The 25,202-nt window shown below is 40.5% G+C and overlaps 3 protein-coding genes across 3 annotated transcripts; all 3 read left to right on the plus strand.

Moving 5' to 3' along the window:
- The first annotated feature begins 3,726 nt into the window (after window positions 1–3,726).
- Window positions 3,727–6,493, plus strand: LOC112071727 (homeobox protein Hox-A10-like). The gene is made up of 2 exons (XM_024139168.2): window positions 3,727–4,615; window positions 5,480–6,493. The coding sequence occupies exons 1-2, from the start codon at window positions 3,727–3,729 to the stop codon at window positions 5,752–5,754; spliced, it is 1,164 nt and encodes a 387-aa protein (XP_023994936.1). The 3' UTR covers window positions 5,755–6,493.
- A 1,762-nt stretch (window positions 6,494–8,255) lies between these two features.
- Window positions 8,256–13,105, plus strand: LOC112071729 (homeobox protein Hox-A9). Its single transcript, XM_024139170.2, has 2 exons — window positions 8,256–11,616; window positions 12,008–13,105. The coding sequence occupies exons 1-2, from the start codon at window positions 11,067–11,069 to the stop codon at window positions 12,250–12,252; spliced, it is 795 nt and encodes a 264-aa protein (XP_023994938.1). The 5' UTR covers window positions 8,256–11,066; the 3' UTR covers window positions 12,253–13,105.
- A 3,547-nt stretch (window positions 13,106–16,652) lies between these two features.
- LOC111954876 (homeobox protein Hox-A7) lies at window positions 16,653–20,758 on the plus strand. The gene is made up of 2 exons (XM_024139172.2): window positions 16,653–17,447; window positions 19,097–20,758. Exons 1-2 carry the CDS (start codon window positions 17,087–17,089, stop codon window positions 19,477–19,479), a joined length of 744 nt encoding a protein of 247 aa, XP_023994940.1. The 5' UTR covers window positions 16,653–17,086; the 3' UTR covers window positions 19,480–20,758.
- The last annotated feature ends 4,444 nt before the right edge of the window (window positions 20,759–25,202 follow it).

Here is a 25,202-nt window from a genome sequence, read left to right on the forward strand (position 1 = left end):
AATTTTCATTCACCTACTTCTGACTTGTCTCTCACAGATAAGATTAAAACCACCCCTTCTTCCACAGCATCCTCCTAAGTGAGAACCGCCATATTTGCTGTTATTATGACTCTGTTTATGAGTGCCAGCCGCAGCGCAATGGCGTTCATATATGACAGTCAAATGGGCCATTAACGCAGGGAGAGAGAGGCTGAAGTTTATGGTTGCCTCTCCGCCATAGTCCGGCCTAGCCTTGCCAGGCTCATCCTTTATGGCGCGCTGGAATTCCGTCCCTAATTACTAGACATCCTCCCCGTTGCCGCAGCAACGCGACCATAAAACCTGTCTGAGAGTCTGGAGCATTTGTACAATTGGAGTGYAGTGCAATAAACCGTCTGAGACCCAAGGTTATTCACTCTCTTACCAAGGAGACAAGAGCGACGATTGATAAGAAAAGCCTCTGCTCACTGGCTGCTTCGACTTCATTTGAGAGTGCATTTCCCCCATTGCAGGTTGTCCTCCTTGGATCAGAGTAGTGGCCATGGCCTGGTGCTCATTCGCAGACGCTTCCTTCTGCCACCGGGCGGCGCTGTTGAGATCAAAGTCATTGCCGAGGATCTTTTCATCTGCAAGAAGAACCCAGCGTAATAAACCTTCAAGATTCTCGAGGGAAACTTGAAATGCAGGTAAATTCTCGAACAAAGCCCTTGCATAGCCTCATATTCTGTGAGATAACTGGCTTTTCCTGTAAGTCGATTCTTTGAACAGTTTTATTATGCCCTGCTGTATTTAAATATTTATTTAATTTAGCTGTTTTGACCATTAGGTTGCACATGTCAATATGGTGGTCAGTATTAGAGAATGATTGGTAGTAGAATTGTTGAGGGCCTAGCTAACATGAAATGTAGTAACCTAATAATGCAACACATCTGTGCGATGCTGTGTTCTCTGCTAATTTTGTTGGACTTGTGTATTTTATATGTAGGCTATGAGCAAGGCCCAAAATATCTTGTAAAATCTCTGCCCAAAATATCCAGCACACAGGCCTACTTTAAGATATCGAGGTTATTTACAGGCTGAAAGCATTCTTTCTCAATCAGGGACAGATGGAATTAATGTCTTATCTGAAGTTTTTCATCATTAAATCTTCGGTCAGTGGGTGTTAAATATATATATATATATATATATATAGATATATAATTCATGATTTTTCTGATGACCTGGAACTAATGTACGCCCTCTTAAATCACAAAAATCACCTATGAAGTCACTACTCTCACTCAAAGCTTGGCTTTTTGGAATCAATCTGCCTTTGGTGTCCTTCCAGAATGCATTACACTCTGGGCGGTGCCAAAGTATAAATTATGTGATTGGGAAAGTATTTGATTGTGAAACGCCAGGAACGTGTGTCCCTTTCCTTCCTGTTATAGAAAGCTAAACAGAGGGGGAGAGATTCGGTATCAGTCCAAGAGGCGAGGGGGGTTCTCCATGGCTGTTGCATGCGCGTGGACTCCCGTCTCCTACTCCTTTGTTTCTCGTGAAAAATAAATACTTCCGCCGGATGTAATAAAACTCCGCATTATTGTTCATAACTGCACACGCGACGAACATGATCCGTCCGAAACGGCCTCCCCGGCCACCATTATATGAGGTTGATCAAAGACATTGGCCAGAGTAAACTGTTTTGGTGGAAATGATAGCTGGACAGCTGTGAAATGAAGATTTAGTAGCCACAATTAGGCTAATAACTGTAACACGGAGATATAACTGATAGGCTACAAGTCAATACAGGAGCGTGGGGTGTGTACTGACGTTTCCGAGCTGCATGTGCACAGCATTAATTAATGTCAACATTGAGTGTTGAATTTCCAATGGCTGATACTTCATAAGATCATAGGATATTTTTTTGCTGATGGTGTTTTTGCTGATGTGTCTGGTAGTTAAGTTCACACAAAATGTTATGCAAAGTTTACTCTCTGTTAATTTTATAGAACAGGCAAATAAATGGTTGGCGCACGGCATTTGTCCCCGGTATATAGTCAACCCGAGTTATACATCATATAAACATTTTAATTCCTTATACTTTAGAATTGAATAAACTAATACCAGTTTCACATCTATGTTTAATTGTGAGACATATTATATTAGATGTAATTTTTCAAGACAGTGGAATTTGAAATAATTTCTAACCATCGACTAGCCTCACACTAGACCTACAACTATGAACCTATATGATGATGTAGAAATGGGCATCTAATGGGCATGCTGTTTCAACATGTTAATGTATAATTCTATTTCCATTTGGCCTTCAGATGGACACCACAGGGTGAAAACCGAGCCGGAAGGCCACAAGCCACCTGGTCCTGGTAATGGTCAAAGCTGTCCGATATTAACTTCAACCTGGGGATGGAGAGAAGGCGCAGCACACCATGGACGCAACAAAATGGAGGGATACCAATTGTGTCCCTATAATAACCCTAAAAGGGAAAAAGGGAATAACCTGAGCAAGTACGTAAACATGGTCATTGAAACGGCCAACACATAAATGTGTCCTTAAGTGTATACCTATAACCCACAGTGATGTTATGCACGTGTGGTGAGTTGTGTGAATAATGCATGTACAGATAGGACACGGCACACCTTTTTATATTTTGATAAAATCCTAGTAATGAACATCTGCAATAGTTTTTATTTACAATGCCTTTAACACGCTTTTACACATGGTAATCACACACAATTTACATCAGCAGGCTTTATGTTATCATGCTTCGATGCTAAATGTACAATTATTTACAATTAATGAGACACCCCAAAATAATCTAATGCTGCTATTTGAGTCAGATATACACTTTTGATATCACCATATTTATATCTTATATATATATATATATATGAAATAGATGTAAAGCAACAACTCCTTTGAACACCGATGCAGTTGCCGTGCGTGAAGCTTATTATGTTCCTGGTAATTACTGCCTTCATCACTGTTTTATTTCTCTAAAATCCATTGACTTGTCAATTAATTAGACCCACGCAGTGATCTCTTTTATTAAAGCACTGTAAAGGAAAGTGTCGTTTTCTTTTCTTGTTTACGCCCTGTTTACTATACCTGTTTGAACCTGGGAACCTTAATGTTGCCTTACAGTTCTCACCTACAATTGGTGAGGATTGTTGAAAATGTATGCGCATGAAAAGGTATAGGCCTTTATTGGGCCTGTTGTTGCGTCTGTGTCTTATTTGAAACTAAAATGGTTTCCATTTTGTCTTATTCTGTGAGATTTATGCATATGGAATGTATTAAATATAGAGGCATAGGGAGCAATAGGGAGCCACATAGGTCTTATAGCAAACGAATAATTTGATAATAATGATTTAATGTTAAGCACAGTTCAAACGGATAGGGGTTCAGACAAACTTATTTTAATGCTGCAAACCAAACGGATAGTCGATAGGTATGCTGCACGGGCGTGCATATACCTCTTTTTTATTTTCGAATGTTTGCATTCTGCACATAGGGCCTCGCCCCTCCGGCGTTATGGTGGTGCATTACAGCGAGGTGAGAGATACCCACTGATTGCTGTGCTGTCTCCTTTATCTGCCTCAGACCCATGATGGATATGGCCCCGGTTGCTACGTGGCTCTGGAAGGGGAGGGGCCCTGCGTATCCGAGCGTTCCTATTGGCTCCAGAGTCTGCACGGTGGAGAGGGGGGTACCTCTAATCATATCCAGCATGTTTTGCACAAGAAATGTCAACCAGAAAGGGCTATCTTCTCCCCTCGCCAAAATACACCACAATAATGGCATGCTCGGACAGCCCCGCAGGAAACGCGTTTTTTGTGGATTCTCTGATCAGCGGCCGGACCGAGGGTGGAGGGGGACACTACTACCCGGGCAGCAGCGTGTGTCTGCCCCATAACGCCGCATCAGAGGTGTCTTACGGGCTACAGAACTGTGGATACTTCCCAGGTATAGGCAAGCGGAGCGACGTAGGTCCCCAAAACATGATGTCTGCCGCGTCAGGCGCGTATATGTCAGGCATGGAGATGTGGATGGATGCGCAGAGGTCGTGCCGAATGGACCAGCAACAAACTGTGGGTCCCCAGGTTGCGCCCTGCTCGTTCCCGCCGAGCATTAAGGAGGAGAGCGCATACTGTCTCTACGAGCCGCAGAAGTGCCCCAAAGCCTCGACCGCCGAAGACCTGACGTACTCCAGGCTAACCACGACAGGCTCAGGTTCAGGCTCGTGCACAGTCACCGACGGCGGTGGTGGTGGGGGTACTGTACCAGTGCCTGGCTACTTCCGCTTGTCTCAGATGCACGCACACTCTCATAAAGTTTACCACGGGGCCCAATCGAACCCCTCTCATTCTCACTTTGGCCTACACCCCCCTGCACAGACTCGCTTCCACACCCCGACCCCCCCACCGTCCTCAGCCTTAGCCTGCTCAGCCACGGCGGCTTACAAGAGAAGAGACACCGAGGAGTCTCTGTCTTCCGGTACCGCGTCCCAGCCCCAGCAGACGCACGCCCCACTGGGGGGCGAGGAGGCACGAGCGTCCTCCGACGCGGAACCTTCATCTCCCGAGGAAGCTGAAGAGGAGCTCGAGAAGGAGAAGCCAACGAAAACACCTAAAGGTGAGCTGAGGTCATTAAAAGGTGTGGTCACTCACTCTGCCACGGTTGGTTTTATTGCGTGCTGTATAGTAAAGCAGGTATGGGGATGCGTAAAAAGGTTATATGGTAACACCTGCCGAGAGACTGATTTCGTCTTTTGCATTCTGAGGTCATTCAAGTGTTTGTTTTTATTTAGTGATTATATATGGTCTTGCCGTAACCCAAAGGATAAATGTTTTGTCATTAGCATTAGCAGAGGAGACACCATGCTTTAGTTGAGAGACATTCGCTGCCTAAAAGTCAAGCGGGTGTTAAAGTTTGGAAAAAAGAATAGAAGTAAACCAGTAAAAATGCTGTGGTAAAAAAAGAACACTTGTATTATTAAAAATAAATGCAATTACTTGCTTAGGCTTAGGCTACTGCAGGTTTATTTTACATTTTAGGACTTTGTTTCTTTGGACAAAAAATGACTTGACTGGCGTCCAATATAGGCCTAACAATCGTATATCTTCCCATAAACAAATAGGCTACTAAAACCGTTTTTATTTTGGGGCGGTGATATTTGTTCTTATTATAGTAGATCTAGAATGATAGAAAATGTTATACATTTCTGATTTTTTGTTTGTTATTATTAGCAAATGTTTCAAGTTCAAGCAAAGTACACAAGGCCGTTGAACCGTTCTTATGAAAAGGCCTATATCAAACCACTGACTTGCACAAAACACACACACACACACACACACACACACACACACACACACACACACACACACACACACACACACACACACACACACACACACACACACACACACACACACACACACACAACCTATCTTACATACATAGTTGATAGCCTAAAAGCATGTATACCATTTTCTTTAGGAGACACAGAAAGCGAATGCACGGCCAACTGGCTAACAGCAAAAAGCGGACGGAAGAAACGTTGCCCATACACCAAGCACCAAACTCTGGAGCTCGAGAAGGAGTTCCTCTACAACATGTACCTGACTCGCGAGCGTCGCCTAGAGATCAGTAGGAGCGTGCACCTGACGGACAGGCAGGTCAAAATATGGTTCCAGAATCGCAGAATGAAACTGAAGAAAATGACCCGGGAAAACAGGATTCGGGAGCTCACGTCAAATTTTGGTTTCTCGTGATAACTTTGAATGTTTTCGATAAGCTTTGTATTGAACTAGCTTTAGTTATAATGCAAGATGTAAAGGGCACATCTTTAATAGGCCTACATACAAACCTAGTCTTTGCATCGTCTTATATAAGCTACTGGTAAAACGTGAATGTTATTGGGTTGTCTCTTTTCTTCATTACTTTGTTAATTGTTCGTTGATTCGGTTCTGTTGCTGTCACTTGTTGGGATAGGTGTCTTGAGTAAAACAATGGAAGGAATTTGCTTTGGGTCGTATAGGATTGTAGCCTACCAATACTTAAAAAAATATATATGTTTGTTGTAGATACAAATATAAATCACAATTGAGATGTACGTTTATATTGCATATATGTGGGGAATTTCCTTTACATTTATACTGCATGAAACGACATGATTCAAATCCATATTTTCCTGCATTTTGCAATGTGGATCACACTAAAATGTAAGGCCTATGTATCCACAGTAAGGGAATAAGATGAGTCGCCCTGTAAATGTATTCTTCCGATGTAATGTATGTAGATATTATGATGAGCTGATTGTAAGTGTACATAGAACAACATATATTTGATCCACTTTAGGATAATATTGTTGTGTAGACTCGAACTAAGGGAAATGTAGGCTACATGAGCAGTCTACATTGTGAAATTGTTTTTATTGTGTATATCATTATGTACATATGAGGTTGTGTTTTCGTGTATTGCGTAATAAATGATCAGTTCACATAAACTGGATTAGTATGCTTTTAGATGTCCTTGTTCAGAACTCTGTATTTCTCGCTAATTCTTTGTCTGTAAAGAGAATAGGCATTTTGTACAGGCCAGTTGAGGTTGTAAGTGCACTTTGGGTTGCTCGTACATTGCTTGGCTTTTGTCTTCAGAAATGTTTTTAGGATCCATGGAGTAGCTCTCGGAAACGATTTAGATATGACACCAGCCATTATGTCTAGGCGGTATAGGCATACAACACTGCAAGCCCAACCGGCTTTTGTAGAGTTTTATGACTTGCTCGTATATGACGATTTTCACTCTCCCCAAAGACTGGCTTCAGTCGAGAGAGCCATTAAGCCGGAGAGGAGGCTAGAGACAGTCGTAGAAAGTTACACTGCATTTAGACAGAATTTGACGAAGTCATCTTCTTTTCTCTTGGGATTGGAATATCGCAATAACTTCGATGAATGGGTGAGTCAATTTGTTGTTTTGGATTTGGGTTTTCGGGACACCACATGTTTAAAAAAGCAGGTTTCCAGCGGAAAGATTTGATACTGAACATGTAAAAACATTGTAGGCTATTTTTAATACAGGCCTCTTATGAACAGCATGGGTGTTTGAGATCGATATGAAAACCAAAGAAGACGTGGCGTTATGCATTGGCTGCTGTGCGTCTTGAGGCGTCGAGCGGACTGTGGAGTGGTTTAGGTAGTTTCATGTTGTTGGGATCCATTTTCTACCTCTACAACACGAAACTGTCTTAATTGGCCCAGTTTAATACATCAAAACGTCAGTCAACTTAATTCGGGACACGTGCAATCTAACTGGATTTGATAATATTGAATAGTATTGGGAGTGTTATTTGTGGTGACATAAATAAATGAATAAAAATAGGACCTTTCTTATTGCCTTTACCTGTTGGGAAAGACTTGCTGTCGTGTATATCTCTTAASATATCGTCAGTAATATTTATAAAACTCTATTTGTTATTTTTCATCGTTAAATTAAGCCCCTGAATGCCTGCGTCCTATATTTATCTTGTTAAAAGCTCAGCTATAGGAGGGTTGGACTTGGAATTAGCGTAAAGCTATAATCATGTTTTCTGTCAGTCGTGACGCGGCGACGTCAGACAAGGCCTCGGTTACGACCACTGCATTGGAGAGGAAGGGGAAGTTGAGTGGGCAACAGCGACTTCAGTGGCGCGCCGGTGGGCAATAGAGCCGGATGCTTCCGCTGCGCAATATAGCCCGAACACAAAAGAGGCGAAGGGCTTTATGGCGATATTTAGATCCGCCAGACAAGCTGTTATCTGTGGGCAAAATAAGTAAATAGCCCCTGCGGTAAACTGGGTCCGTGTTAAAAACACCCTGATTTAGTTTACAGCCTTAAAGTGCCACTGCCTTCCCTTGTGTCTTTTCTTTTGAAGATGCCTGTCTATTCTGTGTTTTAGTGCGCATAGCCTTTCCCTATCCACTRTCCTCTTTGTTTGTTTCTAATGTCTCTAACACATTTTCATCCATGCCTTCTCTGATTCTGTACAGTGGTATACGTTCGAGGATTAAATATTATCTGTTCAGTTATAGGTGTGTGGCATAGCCTACTGTTTTTTCATTCAGTAGGAAAATATGCTGGAGTGGATTCTTTAGCAGCAGTGAACCGCCTGTGGCCATGTAGGGTGTTGGCCTAGCTTTCAGTTTTATTGGATGGTAATAAATAGAACACGTATTCTGTGTGCAGCTATCTCCATTCTCTAAGGCTATGGTGTGTGTGTGGGGGGGGGGGGCAAGGTTCGACACAATGTCTGTAAAGTGTTACGCAGGCGTTTCCTCTCTTCCTACTAGTCCATATAGTATCATATGTTGTGTCCAGACTTGGGTTGCACGTTCAGTAGCTTCTCACCTACTCTTGAATTACCCCACATGCATTAGTTACCCCACAAGTATTAGTTTGTGTTGTATTGCTTATCCATTGAAAAGATACACCTGAAAATCAAATGCATATATAGTGTAGGCTTGACTATAATTTCCAGCGTTCCTGTCTTCGTTTATATTTCGTGTTTCAAGTTTTAATGTCACATGCACAATTACAGTGAAATGCCATTCTTGCAAGCTCTAACCTCAACAATGTAGCAATCAATAACAATGTAATACTAAAAATAACATGAGGTAGAACAAAAACACACAAGAAATAAAAAGAATAAATGAGAAGTATACGAGAAAGTAAGTACGCGTACTATATACAGGGTCAGTCAGTTCCAATGCCATATTTACAATGTGCAGGGATACTGCAGTGGAAGAGGTAGATATGTAGGCAGGCCTATAGGGGTAAGGTGACTAGGCATCAGGATGTATGATGAACAAAGTAGCAGCAGCGTATATTATAGTATGTCAACGRGTGTGTGTAGACTCAGTATAAATGTATGTGCATATTATGTGTGTGTGAACAAATGATGGAGTGAGTGTTTGTGTGTGTGTTGGATTGTCAGTGTGCGTGAGTGTGTAGTACCCTGTGAGTGTGCATAGAGACTTTGCAAAAATAAATACATGGGTCAACTCAGATAGTCCGTGTAGCCATTTTTCTAGCTATTTAGTTAGCTATTTAGCACTCTTATGGCTTGGGGATAGAAGCTGTTCAGGAGCCTGTTAGTGTCAGAATTGATGCACCCGTGCGGAAGCCAAGAGAACAGTCTATGGCTTGGGTGGCTGGAGAATGAAAATGTGTTAGCTTTCTGCTTTCAAATTTGATTACAACGTGATCTATGTGTCTGAATAATGACATAAACAACCCCATTTGTGAACTTTCTAGTGCCTATCTATTATCTATTAGTTGCATGTAAATGTCACGACTTAGGCCGATCTCCAATTTTTTGTAGGGAAACTCCTAAACTTCTAAGTGCTTTAGTAGTTTACATAATGCTATCTTTGTTATAATTTTCTACTTAATAGTGCATTGTTGTTTTCGTTAGCCACGGCGGATTTCATAATTGGCTCGATAGTGCTGGTATTTGTAATAGTGCTAGTGGTTCTTATGATAGTGATCTCTCATAATAGGCTAATAACATTCCTAGTAATAATAGGATAATGTATTTAATAGGATAATGTATTTTAAAAAGAAGCCAGGTATCGATTTACATGCTACTATGTGCACAGTATTTTCTACGACGAGTTTTCATAATTGTCGTTTATTAGTTTTAGCTTAATTATTTAAATATGCCACAACTAGGCCATGCTTTTATGCTTCAACATTAGGCTATTGAGATACATTTTCTGCAGGCTTAATATAATAGTTGTTTAATTCCTCGGTTCTGTTTAATAACCAGAATACGTTTTTCTCTTGTCCATGGATATACGAATATAATATTAGCCTAGAACAATAACATTATTTTTTCCCAATGTATTTTTTTAAGACATCAGTAAATAAAGGAACATATGAGGGTTCTATAGCTGTGAGTAAATAGGCCTACTATGCAAACACAAATACAATTCTATGCTCATTTCCATTTTCATGCTCAAAATAATCTTCCATTTACTGAAATAATGTTTGTTTTTCTCAGTAGATGATATATAAACAATATCATAGGATGTTGAGGAAATAACAAATGAAACTAGTCAGATATTATTATCAGCGGGCTTTTAGTCCGATTAGTCTTTCATCTGATACTATATTATTGTTGTATAATACCAAACTAATATGTTAATAGGCTATACAAAATAGCACGATATAGCACAACATTATGTGCTTATCTTTAATAGTGGGTGTGCGTAAAATGTTTTTTCTTTGGGAATGTTTGGTCATCACTTTCTCTGGTTCGAAGACAATGAAAATATGAAAGGTTGAAACATTTTGACGGGAGATGGAAGAGGTTACATACTAGGATGGAAAGCGTCCCAGAGCATTAGTTTTAAGGAAGAATATCTAAATAATTTACGTTCTTTGGCGCCATAGAAAGAATGCAATTTAAGACATTTGGTTAAGTTAATAAGCCCCAATATGGAGAAGATATTCTGGTTAATTTCAGTCCCTGTGTGTTTTGTTGTGAGTATCATTGGTAATGCTTATTACCCTGTAACATATGTGTAGATATCCCTCGTTAAATGTGTGTTTTACCTCATTTGGTAGGATTATTTGGGGGATTTACTGACCTATGCTAACATGGACAGATACTTTCAATGGTATTTTTCAATGGTATTTTTCTCAATGGAGTTCAGCCTCTCCCTTGACATAGCCCAACATTTATATCAGCAATTGCGTACYAATCATATAAAATAATAATAATTTGCTTTTAAAACTAGACGTTGTCACGTTTTAAGACAAGAGACCCGCTATCATTTAATAGTCAAAGGGATTGATTTATTATTTATTGTTCAGCCTTTGTGATCACGTGCGTGCATCACCCAATCGAATGGCAGCCCTGCGTCCGAACTATTAGTAGACTGTAGTTCTTTGTGGTGCCAAGTTGCTAGTTGATTTCTTCAGATTGTTATTTTGTGAGAGTGGGGTTTAGTGCGTGTGTATGTATGTGTGTGTGGTGTGTGTGTCGCGCTTGTTTTTGTAAGTATCAGTGTATGTGTGCGTACATGTGAAAGTCTCTTTTGCCATGTCGACATCTGGAACGTTGACTAGCTACTACGTCGACTCCCTCATCTTGCCTGAGAGTGAGGCGCTCTCCGCGCCCAGATACTCCTCCGGTCCGAGGGGGCTCCAGCACGCGAGGCAGCCCACATCGATCACCGATCACACTGAGCTTGGGCCCTGCACCTTCCCGACGAAAGCCCCGGTCTTCAGCCCGTCCTGGGGCCATGTACCGACCCAGTTTCCAGGCGCCGTGTCGTCGGTGTACCACCACCCGTACGGAAATCACCGAAGCCCGGCTCCAGGCGACGTGGAGGGTCGCTACATGCAGTCCTGGCTGCTGGAGCCCATGTCAGGGTCCTTGCCTTTGACTGGATTACCAACGAGTCACCACTACGGGATCAAATCCGAGAGCCTGGATGCGGGAGCGGACAGTGTGCTGCCTGGATCCCACACGGCGCTGCTCCTGTCCGATTTCGCCGACGGAACAGTGGCGACGGCATCCCCGGTGGACAAGGACACACTACCAGGCCAGACCGGGGACCTGAACGAGGAGAAACCGGCCCTTGATCCAAGTAAGTGCTGCTTCATCCTTTGACATTTGGCCATGCTATGTTCTGTAAAGCTGCAGGGATGCAGATAGAAATGTGTGAGTAGTAGAGGGGGCGCGTGTTTGAAAATATGCCATTCAAGGCGTGCCATTCATTTATAGCGACTTGATAATAGGCTAGCGTTCTCTCACTCATTTCCGTGTTCTAATAATATGGGTTTCAGATTTTAAACAGGAGCAAGAGCCAAGTATGGGAGTGCAATGCTACTTTGGAACGTATTTATATTTTTACATTCAGAATTGATATCCAGAGCTTTTGTTATCAGCCTCGTCCCTTGTGGGTCATATGTTGTTATTACATCTGGGCCAGCAGCACCGGGCTCACACCAGTCTCGTTTCGCACCCCCTCTCTCCAGATAACCCGGTATCCAACTGGCTCCACGCTAGTGCCACGAGAAAAAAGCGCTGTCCATACACCAAGCACCAGATCCTCGAGCTGGAGAAAGAGTTCCTCTTTAACGCGTACCTCACGCGGGACCGTAGGTACGAGGTCGCAAGGCAGCTCAACCTTACGGAGAGACAAGTCAAAATCTGGTTTCAGAACCGCAGAATGAAGATGAAGAAATGTAATAAAGATGGTGGACCAAAAGATGATTTATAGGTATGATTGATTGAATGAGAAAAAAATATCCGAAATAAGGGGGATATCTGTGAAAAGGCTATTTCTCTGCTGGACTGCATTTTTATAGTCGTTGTCTCACTGTTTTATCCCTAACAGAAGCTGTTATGTGTCTTGTAAAAAGCATGTCCGGCTCTACTCGTCGGTTTGATGCAACTAACTACCTTTATATTGCACAATTTAGCAGTGCGCATTATTTTTTGTTATTGTTATTAGGATGTTAATGAATGAATTAAAGCCTCGGCTGTGAGGGCATCTGTGTAAGGCATGTACCCTATTAATAGGCCTATTCTCTATGCTCGTTTGTGTGTGGATGTGAGTAGATATGTGTGTGTTCTCTGGTTTGTAGATATAGGCCTATGTGTATTTCAGGTTCAACAGAATTTAGTTTCAAATCTTTTGTTGTTGTCGTTATTTCAACTTTTGGTCAATTTGAGTTGGAGGGATAGGCTAACGTAATGGTGGCATTTTGAAGCGGGTGCATGAGCATCAAAAGCCTCTTTAAAATGCATATTGGCCTGTTGATAATGTTACTAGAAGCTACATAACAATGATATTGTCTCACAACTACCTATAATTGCAAGAACCTCATTTCATTTTAACACGACTTTTCGTTGTGAAGAGACAGAATGCTTGTATAGATAGTAAACTATGTCTGAAGTTCAGGGAGTAACATTTGAGAGGACATATTTGTTAGAAAGGAGAGAGACTAAATAAAAAGAAACACTGTATGCTACCTAATGAATACCTCATGGTCAGGGGACTTTCAGATTTTTGGTTCTCAAATGTAATTTGTACTATTTATTGAATAAAACAAATTATATCTGCGAAAGCAGCCACGTTGAATTATTATAATTTCTTGTGCATTTGCATGTCACTGTTCAGTCTAAGATTTAATTCAAATGAATGTGATGCTCTAACAGAAAATGATCAAATTCTTAAAGCTATTGACAGTCAGATGTATTGTAGTTGACCAAATGTAATGTGTATAGGACTATTCTAACATTAGTTTGCACATATATTTTCTCTCAAACAAAATATTGGAACAATACTAGCAAAAACACTATTCATGGAGTGTTAGAAAATGATAACAATGACCCATTTATTTCATTTTACGTGAGGGAATTCGATATTTTGAACGCGCACTTCGTTATCCTTTCTTCAAGCTCGCACGCAACACACACACACACACACACATACTATAAAACGGTGTGTGTGGGGGGGTGGGGTTCGAACAGTCTGTAGTCCGGGCAAACAGGCAGGACCGGCGGATCGCTGCACGCTTGCTGCTCCGCGCGCCTTGGCAGTAGAGGTTGTTAGCTGTATACAGCCATAAAAGACAATTACCACTATAACCGTTTATGGGGTGCAAAGCGCTGCAGGGCGAGAGGACACAACACAAGAAAGATGTCGAAAGCTTTGACAGCTGATGCCTAAAATAATGTAGTGTAGATATTCTTCAGCTATGATATGACACCACCGCTCAGTTTAATCCTGGTGCTTCTGGACACATAATGGCCGCTATGTTTTGAAACCGTCGACATGAGCAGGGCGGTCGAGGATTTACTATTTAAAATGTAGCTTTGGCGGCATTCAGATTACAATATATCTGAGCTTCTATTCAACATTTGTATCAAGAATGAGTTAGGTCTATTGATGTGGGCCTGCTTCCACCAAAAACCGTTGGATTATAAATCTAGAGAAGTTCCCTCAAATTTGCGCTGTAGCCTACCAAACAATTTATATCGACAAAGAGTAGCCAATAAAAATTGAAATTATAGATAGGCCTACTTGTGAAATAGGCTACAACTGGACCTTGGAACTGTAAAGCCACATCCTCACAGAACCACCCTTGTTTTATCAGACAACATCATTCACATCAGACATGCACATATATTTTAATGCACGAATATATTAGCTTTAGTAAATAAAAACAAGGAAATTGCAGTTGTATGGAGCCATGTAGTGGTGTTGTGACGCGCTAGGCCTCGAGGACGCAGATGGACCCCAAACTTCAAAGGCTCAGCCAGAGACATAGCAATAAAACGCCTGGTCTGCTATACTGTCTGGCATTCCACTTTTAATGGGTTTATGGCCGTCCAGACACAATTAGACCGTTTCCAGAACTCGGCACCCATTTGTTTTTTCTCTTTTCTGTGGGACTGCAGCATGGACAAAAGGCCTAGCGGAAATGATCAGCTTTATTGGCCTCTCCCCCGACTGTTGCTCAACGGACTCATGGTCATCTCGAGCGACCCTTTGTTTGTACCTGGCCTGGGAAAGTTCTCTCTCAGTTTCTCTGGTGGTAGCTAGTGTTCTGTTCACGCGCTGAAAAAACAGAAAGGGCAATAAAACAACAGCATTATATGAGTCAAGACCTAATCTCAGTATAGATGAGACCAACATGAACATTTTAGATATACTATTCTCGATTGTCATCATCGGACCTCCAAAATCTGTATTCCATGTGGAAATAGAACTGCAGGCAATGAGAGCCACATACATTAATCGCATTCCTATTATGTGATTTATTTATGTTTTTGGACCCTAATGGGGAATGGGTGTGATTGCAGTTCTCTGGGCACTGCACCTTTTCCACCCTGCAACTACGTGTAGTGACCAGAGGATGGCGCTGATGTTCTATAACAAGGCTCAAAATGGCCTCGTTTGAACACTTACCCTTTCTGATTATTTTCGGATGAACATATTTTGACATGTTTTGGCCTATTGGATTTTCGTTTTATAACATTGTAGTTCGAATTGTTGCTTGCTATTATAGTATTTAKAATGATGTTAGCTCTTGTAGACGTTGACACATCCGCGGCAGTATTTAATATTTAATAATAATATACATWAAAAAWAAAAAATAGTACGCCTTAGTCTAGTCACAAAAAACATTTGCACGTGTAGGACTATCTTTTACTTGACGCTACAGAAAAACCGGAAACGTAGTTGTTCCGCGTGTCAAATGAAAGAAATCAGGCTTTTAGAAGGTCTAACTGTTATAGTTAAAATGTGTTTATTTCCATATTTAGTTTAGGCCTATAGGAATACTAAACATAAGTAGTGCTTTCTCAACAAATGTTTTGTACATATGATTCGTAAAGTAATTGGAAAATTATTTTGCCCTTTTCAAATAGGCTTATCGTTCATACTCTACTTTTGCAATAGCCCTATTCTACATTTGCAATAGCCCTTCAATTTGCTTTAGGCTAATCAATTTTGGAATATTATGATATGGCGTACTAAAATATCACATGTTTGGTGGTATTTAGATTAGCCTAAATGGGTTAGCTATATGCTCAGTAACTCCACATATAGATTTTTTTTTGTGTCTCTTCTGTGTTTTTTTCCAGATAACATTGTGGAATGCGAAATAATTTACATAAACGTTACCAAATTAGGCCACGGCCTATTGCATATAAATATGTATAGCTATCCCTCGTTAAATGTGTGTTTTACCTCATTTGGGAGGATTATTTGGGGGATTTACTGACCTATGCTAACAGGGACAGATACTTTCAATGGTCTTTTTCAATGGTATTTTTCTCAATATATATATATATAAATCTGATTATTTCAACATAGAGCTACCTCCAAGAAAGCAAAAATAATACAGAAGTAGTAGACGTTTAAATGTAGCTTTGCAAATAACGTTGTTAGTTTTAAATATTCAAATTGACTTATTTAATTTGCTTACCTAACTTTGATGTTTTGAGTTAATACTTTGCTTAATCTAGCATTACCACTCAAAATAATTCTCAAATATTTCACTTAGGCCTATACTTACTTGCAACAATTACTTTTATATTATCTTATTTGAAACGCAACAATGGTAACTGAAAATCTTTACAATTGTAAATGGTATTATTTCAATCACCACAATATCAAAGAAACTGTTGTAAAATGTTTCAACTTTGAATTGATCAGTCCTTTGTAGCCTATGATATAATTATCATGTTTTGATGATTGTTGTGTCATATAGTTCAGTTTTACCCATGGAGAAATGTATTTATATGAATTGAACAAAACCTTTTGAATGAGTACACAATGCAGTTTTATACTCTTAGTTGTGTATAAATTACAGATGTTATGAGGTGGTGAAAACGATTGTATTATGGTGTTATTATGGTGGGATATGGTGTATTATGGTGTAGTATGGTGTAGTATGGTGTGTTATGAAAGGCTAAATGCAACAGTATACGTTTATTTTATTTTGATGACATTGTATTTTGTGTCATTTCATATGTATAGGCTTCCCACAGTGTTTATGAGGTGTGTGTGTGTGTGTGTGTGTGTGGATGTGTGTATGTGTATGTGTGTGTGTGTGTGTGTGTGTGTGTGTGTGTGTGTGTGGTGTGTGTGTGTGTGTGTGTGTGTGTGTGTGTGTTAATCCTGGGAAATTCATGGTAACAGAGTGATGCTGAGACTCAGATTGTTCACTTTAAAATGTCTAACAAAAAACAATGATTGCAAAGTTAAATAAATCATACAACTCTATGCACAATTAGTACTTTTATGAATTTCCACTGTTTTTTGTTTGACATACATTTTAAAGTGAACATTCGGAGTCTCACCATCACTCTGTTACAATGGAATGGCCCTCCTACTCTGCAGTCTGTGCATTATAATGAAATCTCTGGCCCCGCCGGTGATTGGCTACATCGGTCACAGGGCTGGATCACGTGGGTGAGTTCTTTGGTCCTGGGGAAAATGGGGTTTGGTGTAAATCCAGGGTGTATTGCTGTCATATATCACATTACCTCGTAAAAACGACACTGAAGATTCTGGCCCAACAAATCACAGAGAAAAAAATATGAGTTCTTATTATGTGGATGGTCTTTTTAACAAATATACGGCGAGCGGTTCTTTCTTCCCAAACGCAGACCTAGGTTCGTGCACTCTTGGACCCGATGGAGAAGGACCCGCATCTGCTCACAACGCCGCAGCCCCTGCCTTCCCACCGTCCCTGTCCGGACTTTACAACGTCAACAATGCAATCTACCAGAGCCACCCGATGTTTAGCCCTGGTTATGGCCAGGGGCCGGACATTCGCAGTCTGCACTGCAGCTCCTTCGACCAGAGCCGTCTGTTCGGGGACAGCTGTGTCCAGCCGGGGCCCCTCACCTCGCCAGAGGACAAACACTACCGAATGTACCCCTGGATGAAAACATCAGGTACAGTCTAAGATGAGTCCTTCCTTCCCAACCTGCTTCTGCAGAGCTCTGCTATAATGTCAATGAATCTACAAAACGTGGGATACTTACCGTGGTCTTAATGGCGCAATTAATTACTTGAAGCCATTGGTATTTCGTGGAAAGAATTGTTCAACTTTTATTACGCAAGTAATGAGTTCTGTGGCCATAAATGTATTATCCCTTCGCTTCTGCAATGCTTTTTGCCTCTGCTTTCTTACTGCTTCTACTCCCCTTTGTGACAATAAAATACCAGACTATGTAACGCCAAAATAAAGGAAACACCAACATAAAGTGTCTTAATAGGGCTTTGGGCCACCACGAGCCAGAACAGCTTTAATGCTCCTTGGCATAGATTCTACAAGTGTCTGGAACTCTGTTGGAGGAATGCAACACCATTCTAACACCAGAAATTCCATCATTTGGTGTTTTATTGATGGTTGTGGAGAATGCTGTCTCAGCCACGCTCCAGAATCTCCCATAAGTGTTTAATTGGGTTGAGATCTGATGAATGAGAGGGCCATCGCATATGGTTTACATCGTTTCCATGCTCATCAAACCATTCAATGAACACACTTGCCCTGTGGATGGGGCATTGTCATCCTATGAGGGCATAGCCATGGTAGCCAAAATAATGGCCTACCCAGCATTTTTATATATGACCCTAAGCATGATGGGATGTTAATTGCTTAGTTAACTCAGGAACCACACCTATGTGGAAGCACCTGCTTTCAGTATACTTTATATCCCTAATTTACTCAAGTGTTTCCATTATTTTGGCAGTTACCTGTATGTTATAGTGTAAATCAGTGATCGTGCGCTCTGCAGTTCAACCTTTTGAATGGGATAGAGGTAGCAGATGTGATTATCCTCATCAGTTTCAGAAACCTTTTTGTAGACATGGATATAATCTATATTAATGGTGGTTGTATATAATATCAGTGGTTGGAGCAGTGGTAGCCTATTAATAGTATAGTTTCTGGCTAGTAGGGAATTGGTAGGCACGCCAGTGTTTAATAAAGATATACCCTACCAATGAAACTAGCAGTAGTAATTGCTTAAGGGCCATGTGGGTATGACCTAGTAGTGGTGGACAAACACATGCTTCTAATTGGAGAGGCATGCAGTGCATTAGCTATAGGCTACAGGCTAGAATCCCAGCTGGAATATTTTTAATGGAACGAAGTCTTTAAAAAAATAAAGTTTATTGAAGTGTATATAGGCTACATGAGGCAAAACATCATTGACTGTCCTAAAACATTTTGAGAAAGACATCTTAGTAAAAATGGCACAGACACAAAATGTTTTTATTTATTAATTGATTAAATTCTATAGAAATAATACATGAATGCAAGATCACAGAATTGTCACATATCTCATTATCAATATCATGATATTATCAGAGTTATTACATATTTGCTTCTACACCTGCATTGCTTGCTGTTTGGGGTTTTAGGCTGGGTTTCTGTACAGCACCTTGAGATATCAGCTGATGTAAGAAGGGCTATATAAATAAATTTGATTTGATTTGATATGCCATGCTTGTGTAGGACATGGTCTTATGCATGGCAGAGCAATTTGTAGTATTTTTATTCTTGGACCTAGCAGATTGAAACCGTTTTCTCTTGTAGATCCAAACCGAAAGCGTGGACGTCAGACCTACTCCCGGTACCAGACACTGGAGCTGGAGAAAGAATTCCACTTCAACCGGTACCTGACCCGCCGGAGGCGCGTGGAGATAGCACAAGTGCTCTGCCTGACCGAGCGCCAAATCAAAATCTGGTTCCAGAACCGGAGGATGAAGTGGAAGAAAGATCACAAGGACGAGTCCTCGAGCTCGACCCCCGGTGCCACCAGTGAGGACGTAAACGAGGATGATGACAGTGATCCGGTAACCGACGGACAGTCCAAGGCCGAGGACGCCGAGTACGGAGATTCCCAGTCCACCGGTGTGGCGTCAGAAACCCCTGCAAGAGGAGATGGAGACAAGGAGGCGATTAGAAACACTCTATAAATGTTCATATTGGTCAATAAGGAAATGTTCTAGATGTAGACTATCACAGAATCGATACACTCTGTTCGATCATGCTATTCAGAGCTTAGAAGCCTGATTGAGGAAACGACTTGCAGGGCTGAAATTGAGACGCACTAATTTAATATATACAAGCTAGTGAAAACACTGGCTATAGCTATAAAATGCATATGGCTATAGGAAGATGAAAGGGAACTAAATAAATACTACCTATTTACTCTACGCCATTACAATGACAACTCAATTTGATCTTTGAATGTAGAACAAGTCTACTGTAAATGTTATACAATATTTAATGTTAATCGTTGGGAACTATTAGATATTTTACTACTGAAATAACATTCCTGAACAGAGAACTACCTAAGGCGACAGTTGCATTCACGCAACTTCAGAATTTACCTCCAGTTTCAATTGACTTCGAGGAACCTTTTTCGCACTCTTTTTGTCTCTATTTCAAAGCGAAATAAATGCAAATGTTGAATCCACTGGTGAATATGGCTTTAATGTTTAACTGTCGCTTATTATCGTTATATTGCGCTGCTGTCTGTTATCATGTCTAATGTTGTGAGAGCTTGTCTTTTGGGGTCGAGATTTGTAGAGATTTGAATAGATATTTGCATGATTTCCAAACAGCAATCAAAAAAATGAATTGTCCAATTTGTATACCCTACCTCAGATTTTACGTCAGAGACTAAACCTATAGCCTACTGCTGTCTCACTGAATGTCAACACTGCATAAGTACTTATAAACACTGTATTGTAACGTCGTGTTGTTATTGTACTTTCATCTCCTTTTTTGCTTTCAATTATTCAATTAACTAGCTATAGCCTAGGGTCAATATCATTTTTATGGACGTGAGTGTGTCTGCTTGCACGTGTAAGTCTGTAAGTTGGGGAATTTSTGTGTTTGTTTTATCTGAATCTAGGCTATAGAAGAGAACCGGTCCAATGTTCAGAAATAAGCATTTGTTTTGTAATTTGACTGGTGTAAATAGACTTTGCATTCGACACTCACCGCTTTTCCTCTGCGGTATTCTTATTGTGACATTATGTAAGATGCAATAGTAATCGAATAAAAACAAAACCATTCAGTTTGAAAAATAGCTTCGTAACGAATTTCCTGTAAGCCAACCATACATTGATGAAATCTTTAGCCAAAATGTTATGAAATACAACCTACATGCCAAAATCGATGGTACTACCTACCCTACATTAGGCATGAGTGAACATATTGTATCATACCTTTTCACGTTCATTTAGTTATTATAACATTTTAACATTTAAGCCATTTGTTTTTATATGACAAGAAATACTGAGCCTAAAAATACGCTATTACGCTATTACATAATAACACGGTGGCCTCTTTCTAACGTAGTCTATTTAGCATGAAAAGTGAAAAAATAGATTAAACCAATGCAACATTTGCTTAATAAAGAGACTAAAGTATGTTAACTATGAGGACACAGACTGTACAGGCTGTGTGTGTGTAGCCTATTGTGAAGGGGAAATTACTGCATTCCCCCTCCTTTCGGTAAAATGGCGCCTAGTTCTGACCTGCCCCCTCCTCCCCCTCTCTGTTTTTCCCCTCTCTCCCCCTGTCGCTCTCTCACTAGGTCATAAATCCGTTCTTGTTTATGAAAATTTACAACATTGCAATACAACTTTACGAGGCTCCTCGGCTTCCCATTGGTCGCCGCTGGTCACATGGCATGGAGCCGTGAACATGAACTTTTTATACATAATTTCCTTTTCCAGAATAGAACCGCACTCATTTAAAAGCCTGTGTCTGCCATCCAACCCTTTCTGTAATGTAAAAGCTTTTTCTCTTCCATCTCTTTTCGTCGTGGGTAACGCTGTTTTGCTTTTTAGTTTATTTTATACGCAGTGCAAGGAAGCAGTGCCCTTCTCATGGAACCGGACGGTTTGGATTCATTACCGGGGTCCTCGTGACGGTTTGGCACATTGGACGGGTTGAGTGCGTCGTTGCCTGATCCCGGGAGCGCTTGGATTCGTCCAGGACCCAGCTGTCAGAACAGGGGATCCGGTCGCTTTGCGCCAGCAGCACTTGTCCGTCCTCTCCCTGTGACATCACCACACACCATGAGACCCGAACACCTCACATACGGTAAGAATACTACTTGCTTATCATGATTGGATATGATTTTGTAATCATGCATTAAATAGAGTGAGCATTCAAGTAAAAATAACTTTCTATGCTTGTTTAGTTTTAAATAGCGATGGCTTTCAGAAGAGTGGTTGGAATGTTGTGTTGTAGGGTTACACGGGTTATGTCCGAACATTTGATTTGATAATAACAATATTATAATTATTTGCATGATTAAGATGAATGCTATGGTTCGTTGATTGTGGTCTCTGGGCTTGACCTATCTACATATGTTATTCAGTACTAATGTAGGCAAATGCTTTGTCATTATCAGGATTTGAATAATTTATTGGCGATGCATGTGATGTGTGTTTATTTGTTGCTATTCAAATGGATGGTCTTTCACCAGCCCCGAATTGGAACTGTGGCCAATAGGCCTACTCATTGTCGCCCTCTTTTGGGAGAGGTGTGGTGGTGTTTTGGTCACAGCCTTCTGTCAGTTTTCTCTCTTTTACAGTCTATGTGTTAATTGTGCCAACACAGAACTTCCCTTTGTCTTTTTATTCGTGCTATTCGTAAAACCATAAAACAGGGGTGTACATTGCTGTTTGTATCATGATAGCATGGTTTCGGCAGATGTAGCAGTTGTTTTGATTTGAGGAAATTATAGATTAGCTTAATCTAGAGTATTTTTGCTCCAGTTTTCCTCTCCTCCATGATGTAACATCAGCACCACGTCATCGAAAGGACCTTCTTATCAATGATCCATTCATCTTGATGATGTTCACGCTTATAATATTTACAAACGATATGGTTACAAAAAATATGCTATTAGTGCTATTTTGCTGGTAATATGCAATTCATTTTCATAAGAGTTTTAAATCCTCTACATTGGCACTGCATAAGGCCMAATATAGCTGGAATGTATTGTTCTGAATAGCAGTAGTGCTCAACGTTTTTTTATTAAGCTATATGATAGGTGAGCTAATACTACATATATTTTGTCTGTGTAAATTCAGACTAGATATAGAAAATGGCAAGGTGTAGGGTTATGCAAATAACCTGCAGAATGGTCAAACATCAAGACCTGATGACGAGTTGACACCGAAGGAAATAAATGCAATCATTATTAGCACATGCAGAAAGAAAATACACTCCCCCTTAAAATGGAGTTCTGCTTGTGACAACAGATGGTCAAGTGTTCTTTACATACGATCACTGGACATCACAGAGAGTCAGAACGTCACAATAGACACCATTCATATAACAATAGATTGTCACCTCCAAATGATGCCATAGAATAGAACCTGCGAGACCGAAACGTCACAATTGATATGGCAAGATTATTACCTCAAAATATGACACAAATTAGACACCGAGAGACCGAAATGTCACAATAGGCATCAATACCAAGGAAAAAGTACAACACAATAGCCTATTGTTGTGATGCATTTTATTACTGTATGCGTGCGTGTCAGTTTGCATAGTTTTCTTCGACGAGTTGCGTTTTAGAATTTAATCCGTTATGGTTCATCTCTTAAATGTGTTTTTAGAGTTCCGTTTACCTTAATGGCTCCAATTCAATATCCTCCTCGATATTTACAGTGGTAATGAAACTAGTTGAGAAAACATTTCATATATTCAGATTAAGAGTGTTTAATAGTCACATGTACAGGGTTGCAGGTGTGATTGCAAGTTACAGTGAAACCCTTAGGCTCCGAGCTCCAAACATTAGAATATAGCCGTGCTGCTACTCCCCTACACGATACAACATCTAAGGTATCTGAAATGCTGCTTGAACTGTTACGCACGTAATACGCACGTAATACATCCTGTGTAGCTAATGAAATTTATGAGCAAATAAAACTGAAGCATCGTGACATTTTACTCTCTCATCAAGGTTTGAAGCTGCATTTCAAATTGTTAGCATTTTACCATCTGGAGAGCACGCGCCCCTCCCTGCTCTGTGCGCCACAAGCACGCACACAGAGTCCCTAATCCTGATTCTTTTCTCTTTTTTACATCCTGACGTTTCTAGCAGATGCAGACACTTGAGTAGAACGCAACCAGTCCTGACGTTTTTTTAAACTCTCGCACTTCCTGATTTGCCCCCTTTCCCTGGGTGGGATAATTTCTTGGGAACTTTGTTTCTATTGGCCATTGATAAATCAGATGTTAGCTCTTAGACTCCCTAACAACCTCTTTAGAGCCACAATCACAAACACTCCTGGACATTCTAAAGCACAGAACCTATCCTTGCTCCTTCCAACATCCGGAGCATGCTTGTATGCGCTCTCAAACTATGCCTGAAATGTAAGACCCGGGCTCGCATACAGGGCTCCTTTAGACCACTGTACACATCTGGTCCTGAGTGCAGCTTGTTCCTCGGCTACTGCAGTGCCTGAAGGGGCCCTATTACCGCTGTGAGTCTGCATCCTTCGTACAGCGTACTTATCCATCACGCAGTTAGTGCCGACGCTCTAAACTGGCTGTGTGGGGCGTCGTATAGCCAAAATACGGGCTATCGTCTTGTGGGGACTATAGAACCAAGAGGTCCAATKGATTTTGGATAGATAGGGCCTTCGTTGCCAAAACGAGACTACTGTAAACCTGCAGTCGCTTGCCCCAGTTTCTAGTAGCCTAAATAGACGTTCCAGATTAACTGCACCATTTTCTGCTTACTAGCCACGTCTCTTTTGTAAGGTTACATAATTTAAAAAGTTATCGCTCTGCCTGTCCTGCCTGTACACTAATATAACCCTGCTCCAGCTATAGAGTCACATTCTCATCAACTATTATTATAATCATCACCGCTTCTCCGATTTTAGTTTAGGCCTATATACAGTTGATCTCTACGTTACACCAACAAACCAGCAACTCAACACCGATGAACAGCAGCTATAATCAAATAGTGCTAAATTAATGTCGTCATATGTTTGTTATTGTTATTGCTTGTATTGATTGGGCCTACATTATTATTACTTCTGCTGTTACCGATATATGTCTTTCTTCATATCATATTTCGAACCTAATTTTAGATTGTCATTACGTAGTGCCTTATCTTTGTATTTTGAAAATTTGACAATACTTATCTAGGCAGATTCCAGTCCCATAGCCTACTTCTTTCGCTTCCTCACTCTGAGGACATTATTGATGGAAGGAAATGGGTGTGGGGAAGATGCCGAGCAAGGSCAAGGGAAATTATAAAATTTTCCCTTTGTTATTTATCCATGTAAAATGAAGAAACATTCCTACACAAAAAGATCATGTTAATTTCGCCTATCGTCAGACATTCTTGGAAAATGTATCTTCTAATCTGTGTTTAGATTACAACATGTGTTTAGATTACAACATGTTTTCAGATTACAACATGTGTTTAGATTACAACATGTTTTCAGATTACAACATGTGTTTAGATTACAACTATGTTGTTTAGATTAAAACATGTGTTTAGATTACAACATGTGTTTAGATAAAACATGTGGGTTTAGATTACAACATGTGTTTAGATTAAAACATGTGTTTAGATTACAACATGTGTTTAGATTAAAACATGTGTTTAGATTACAACATGTGTTTAGATTAAAACATGTGTTTACAT

Source organism: Salvelinus sp. IW2-2015, unplaced genomic scaffold, assembly GCF_002910315.2.
Source record: "Salvelinus sp. IW2-2015 unplaced genomic scaffold, ASM291031v2 Un_scaffold1703, whole genome shotgun sequence".
In the NCBI taxonomy this organism is placed as follows: Eukaryota; Metazoa; Chordata; class Actinopteri; order Salmoniformes; family Salmonidae; genus Salvelinus; species Salvelinus sp. IW2-2015.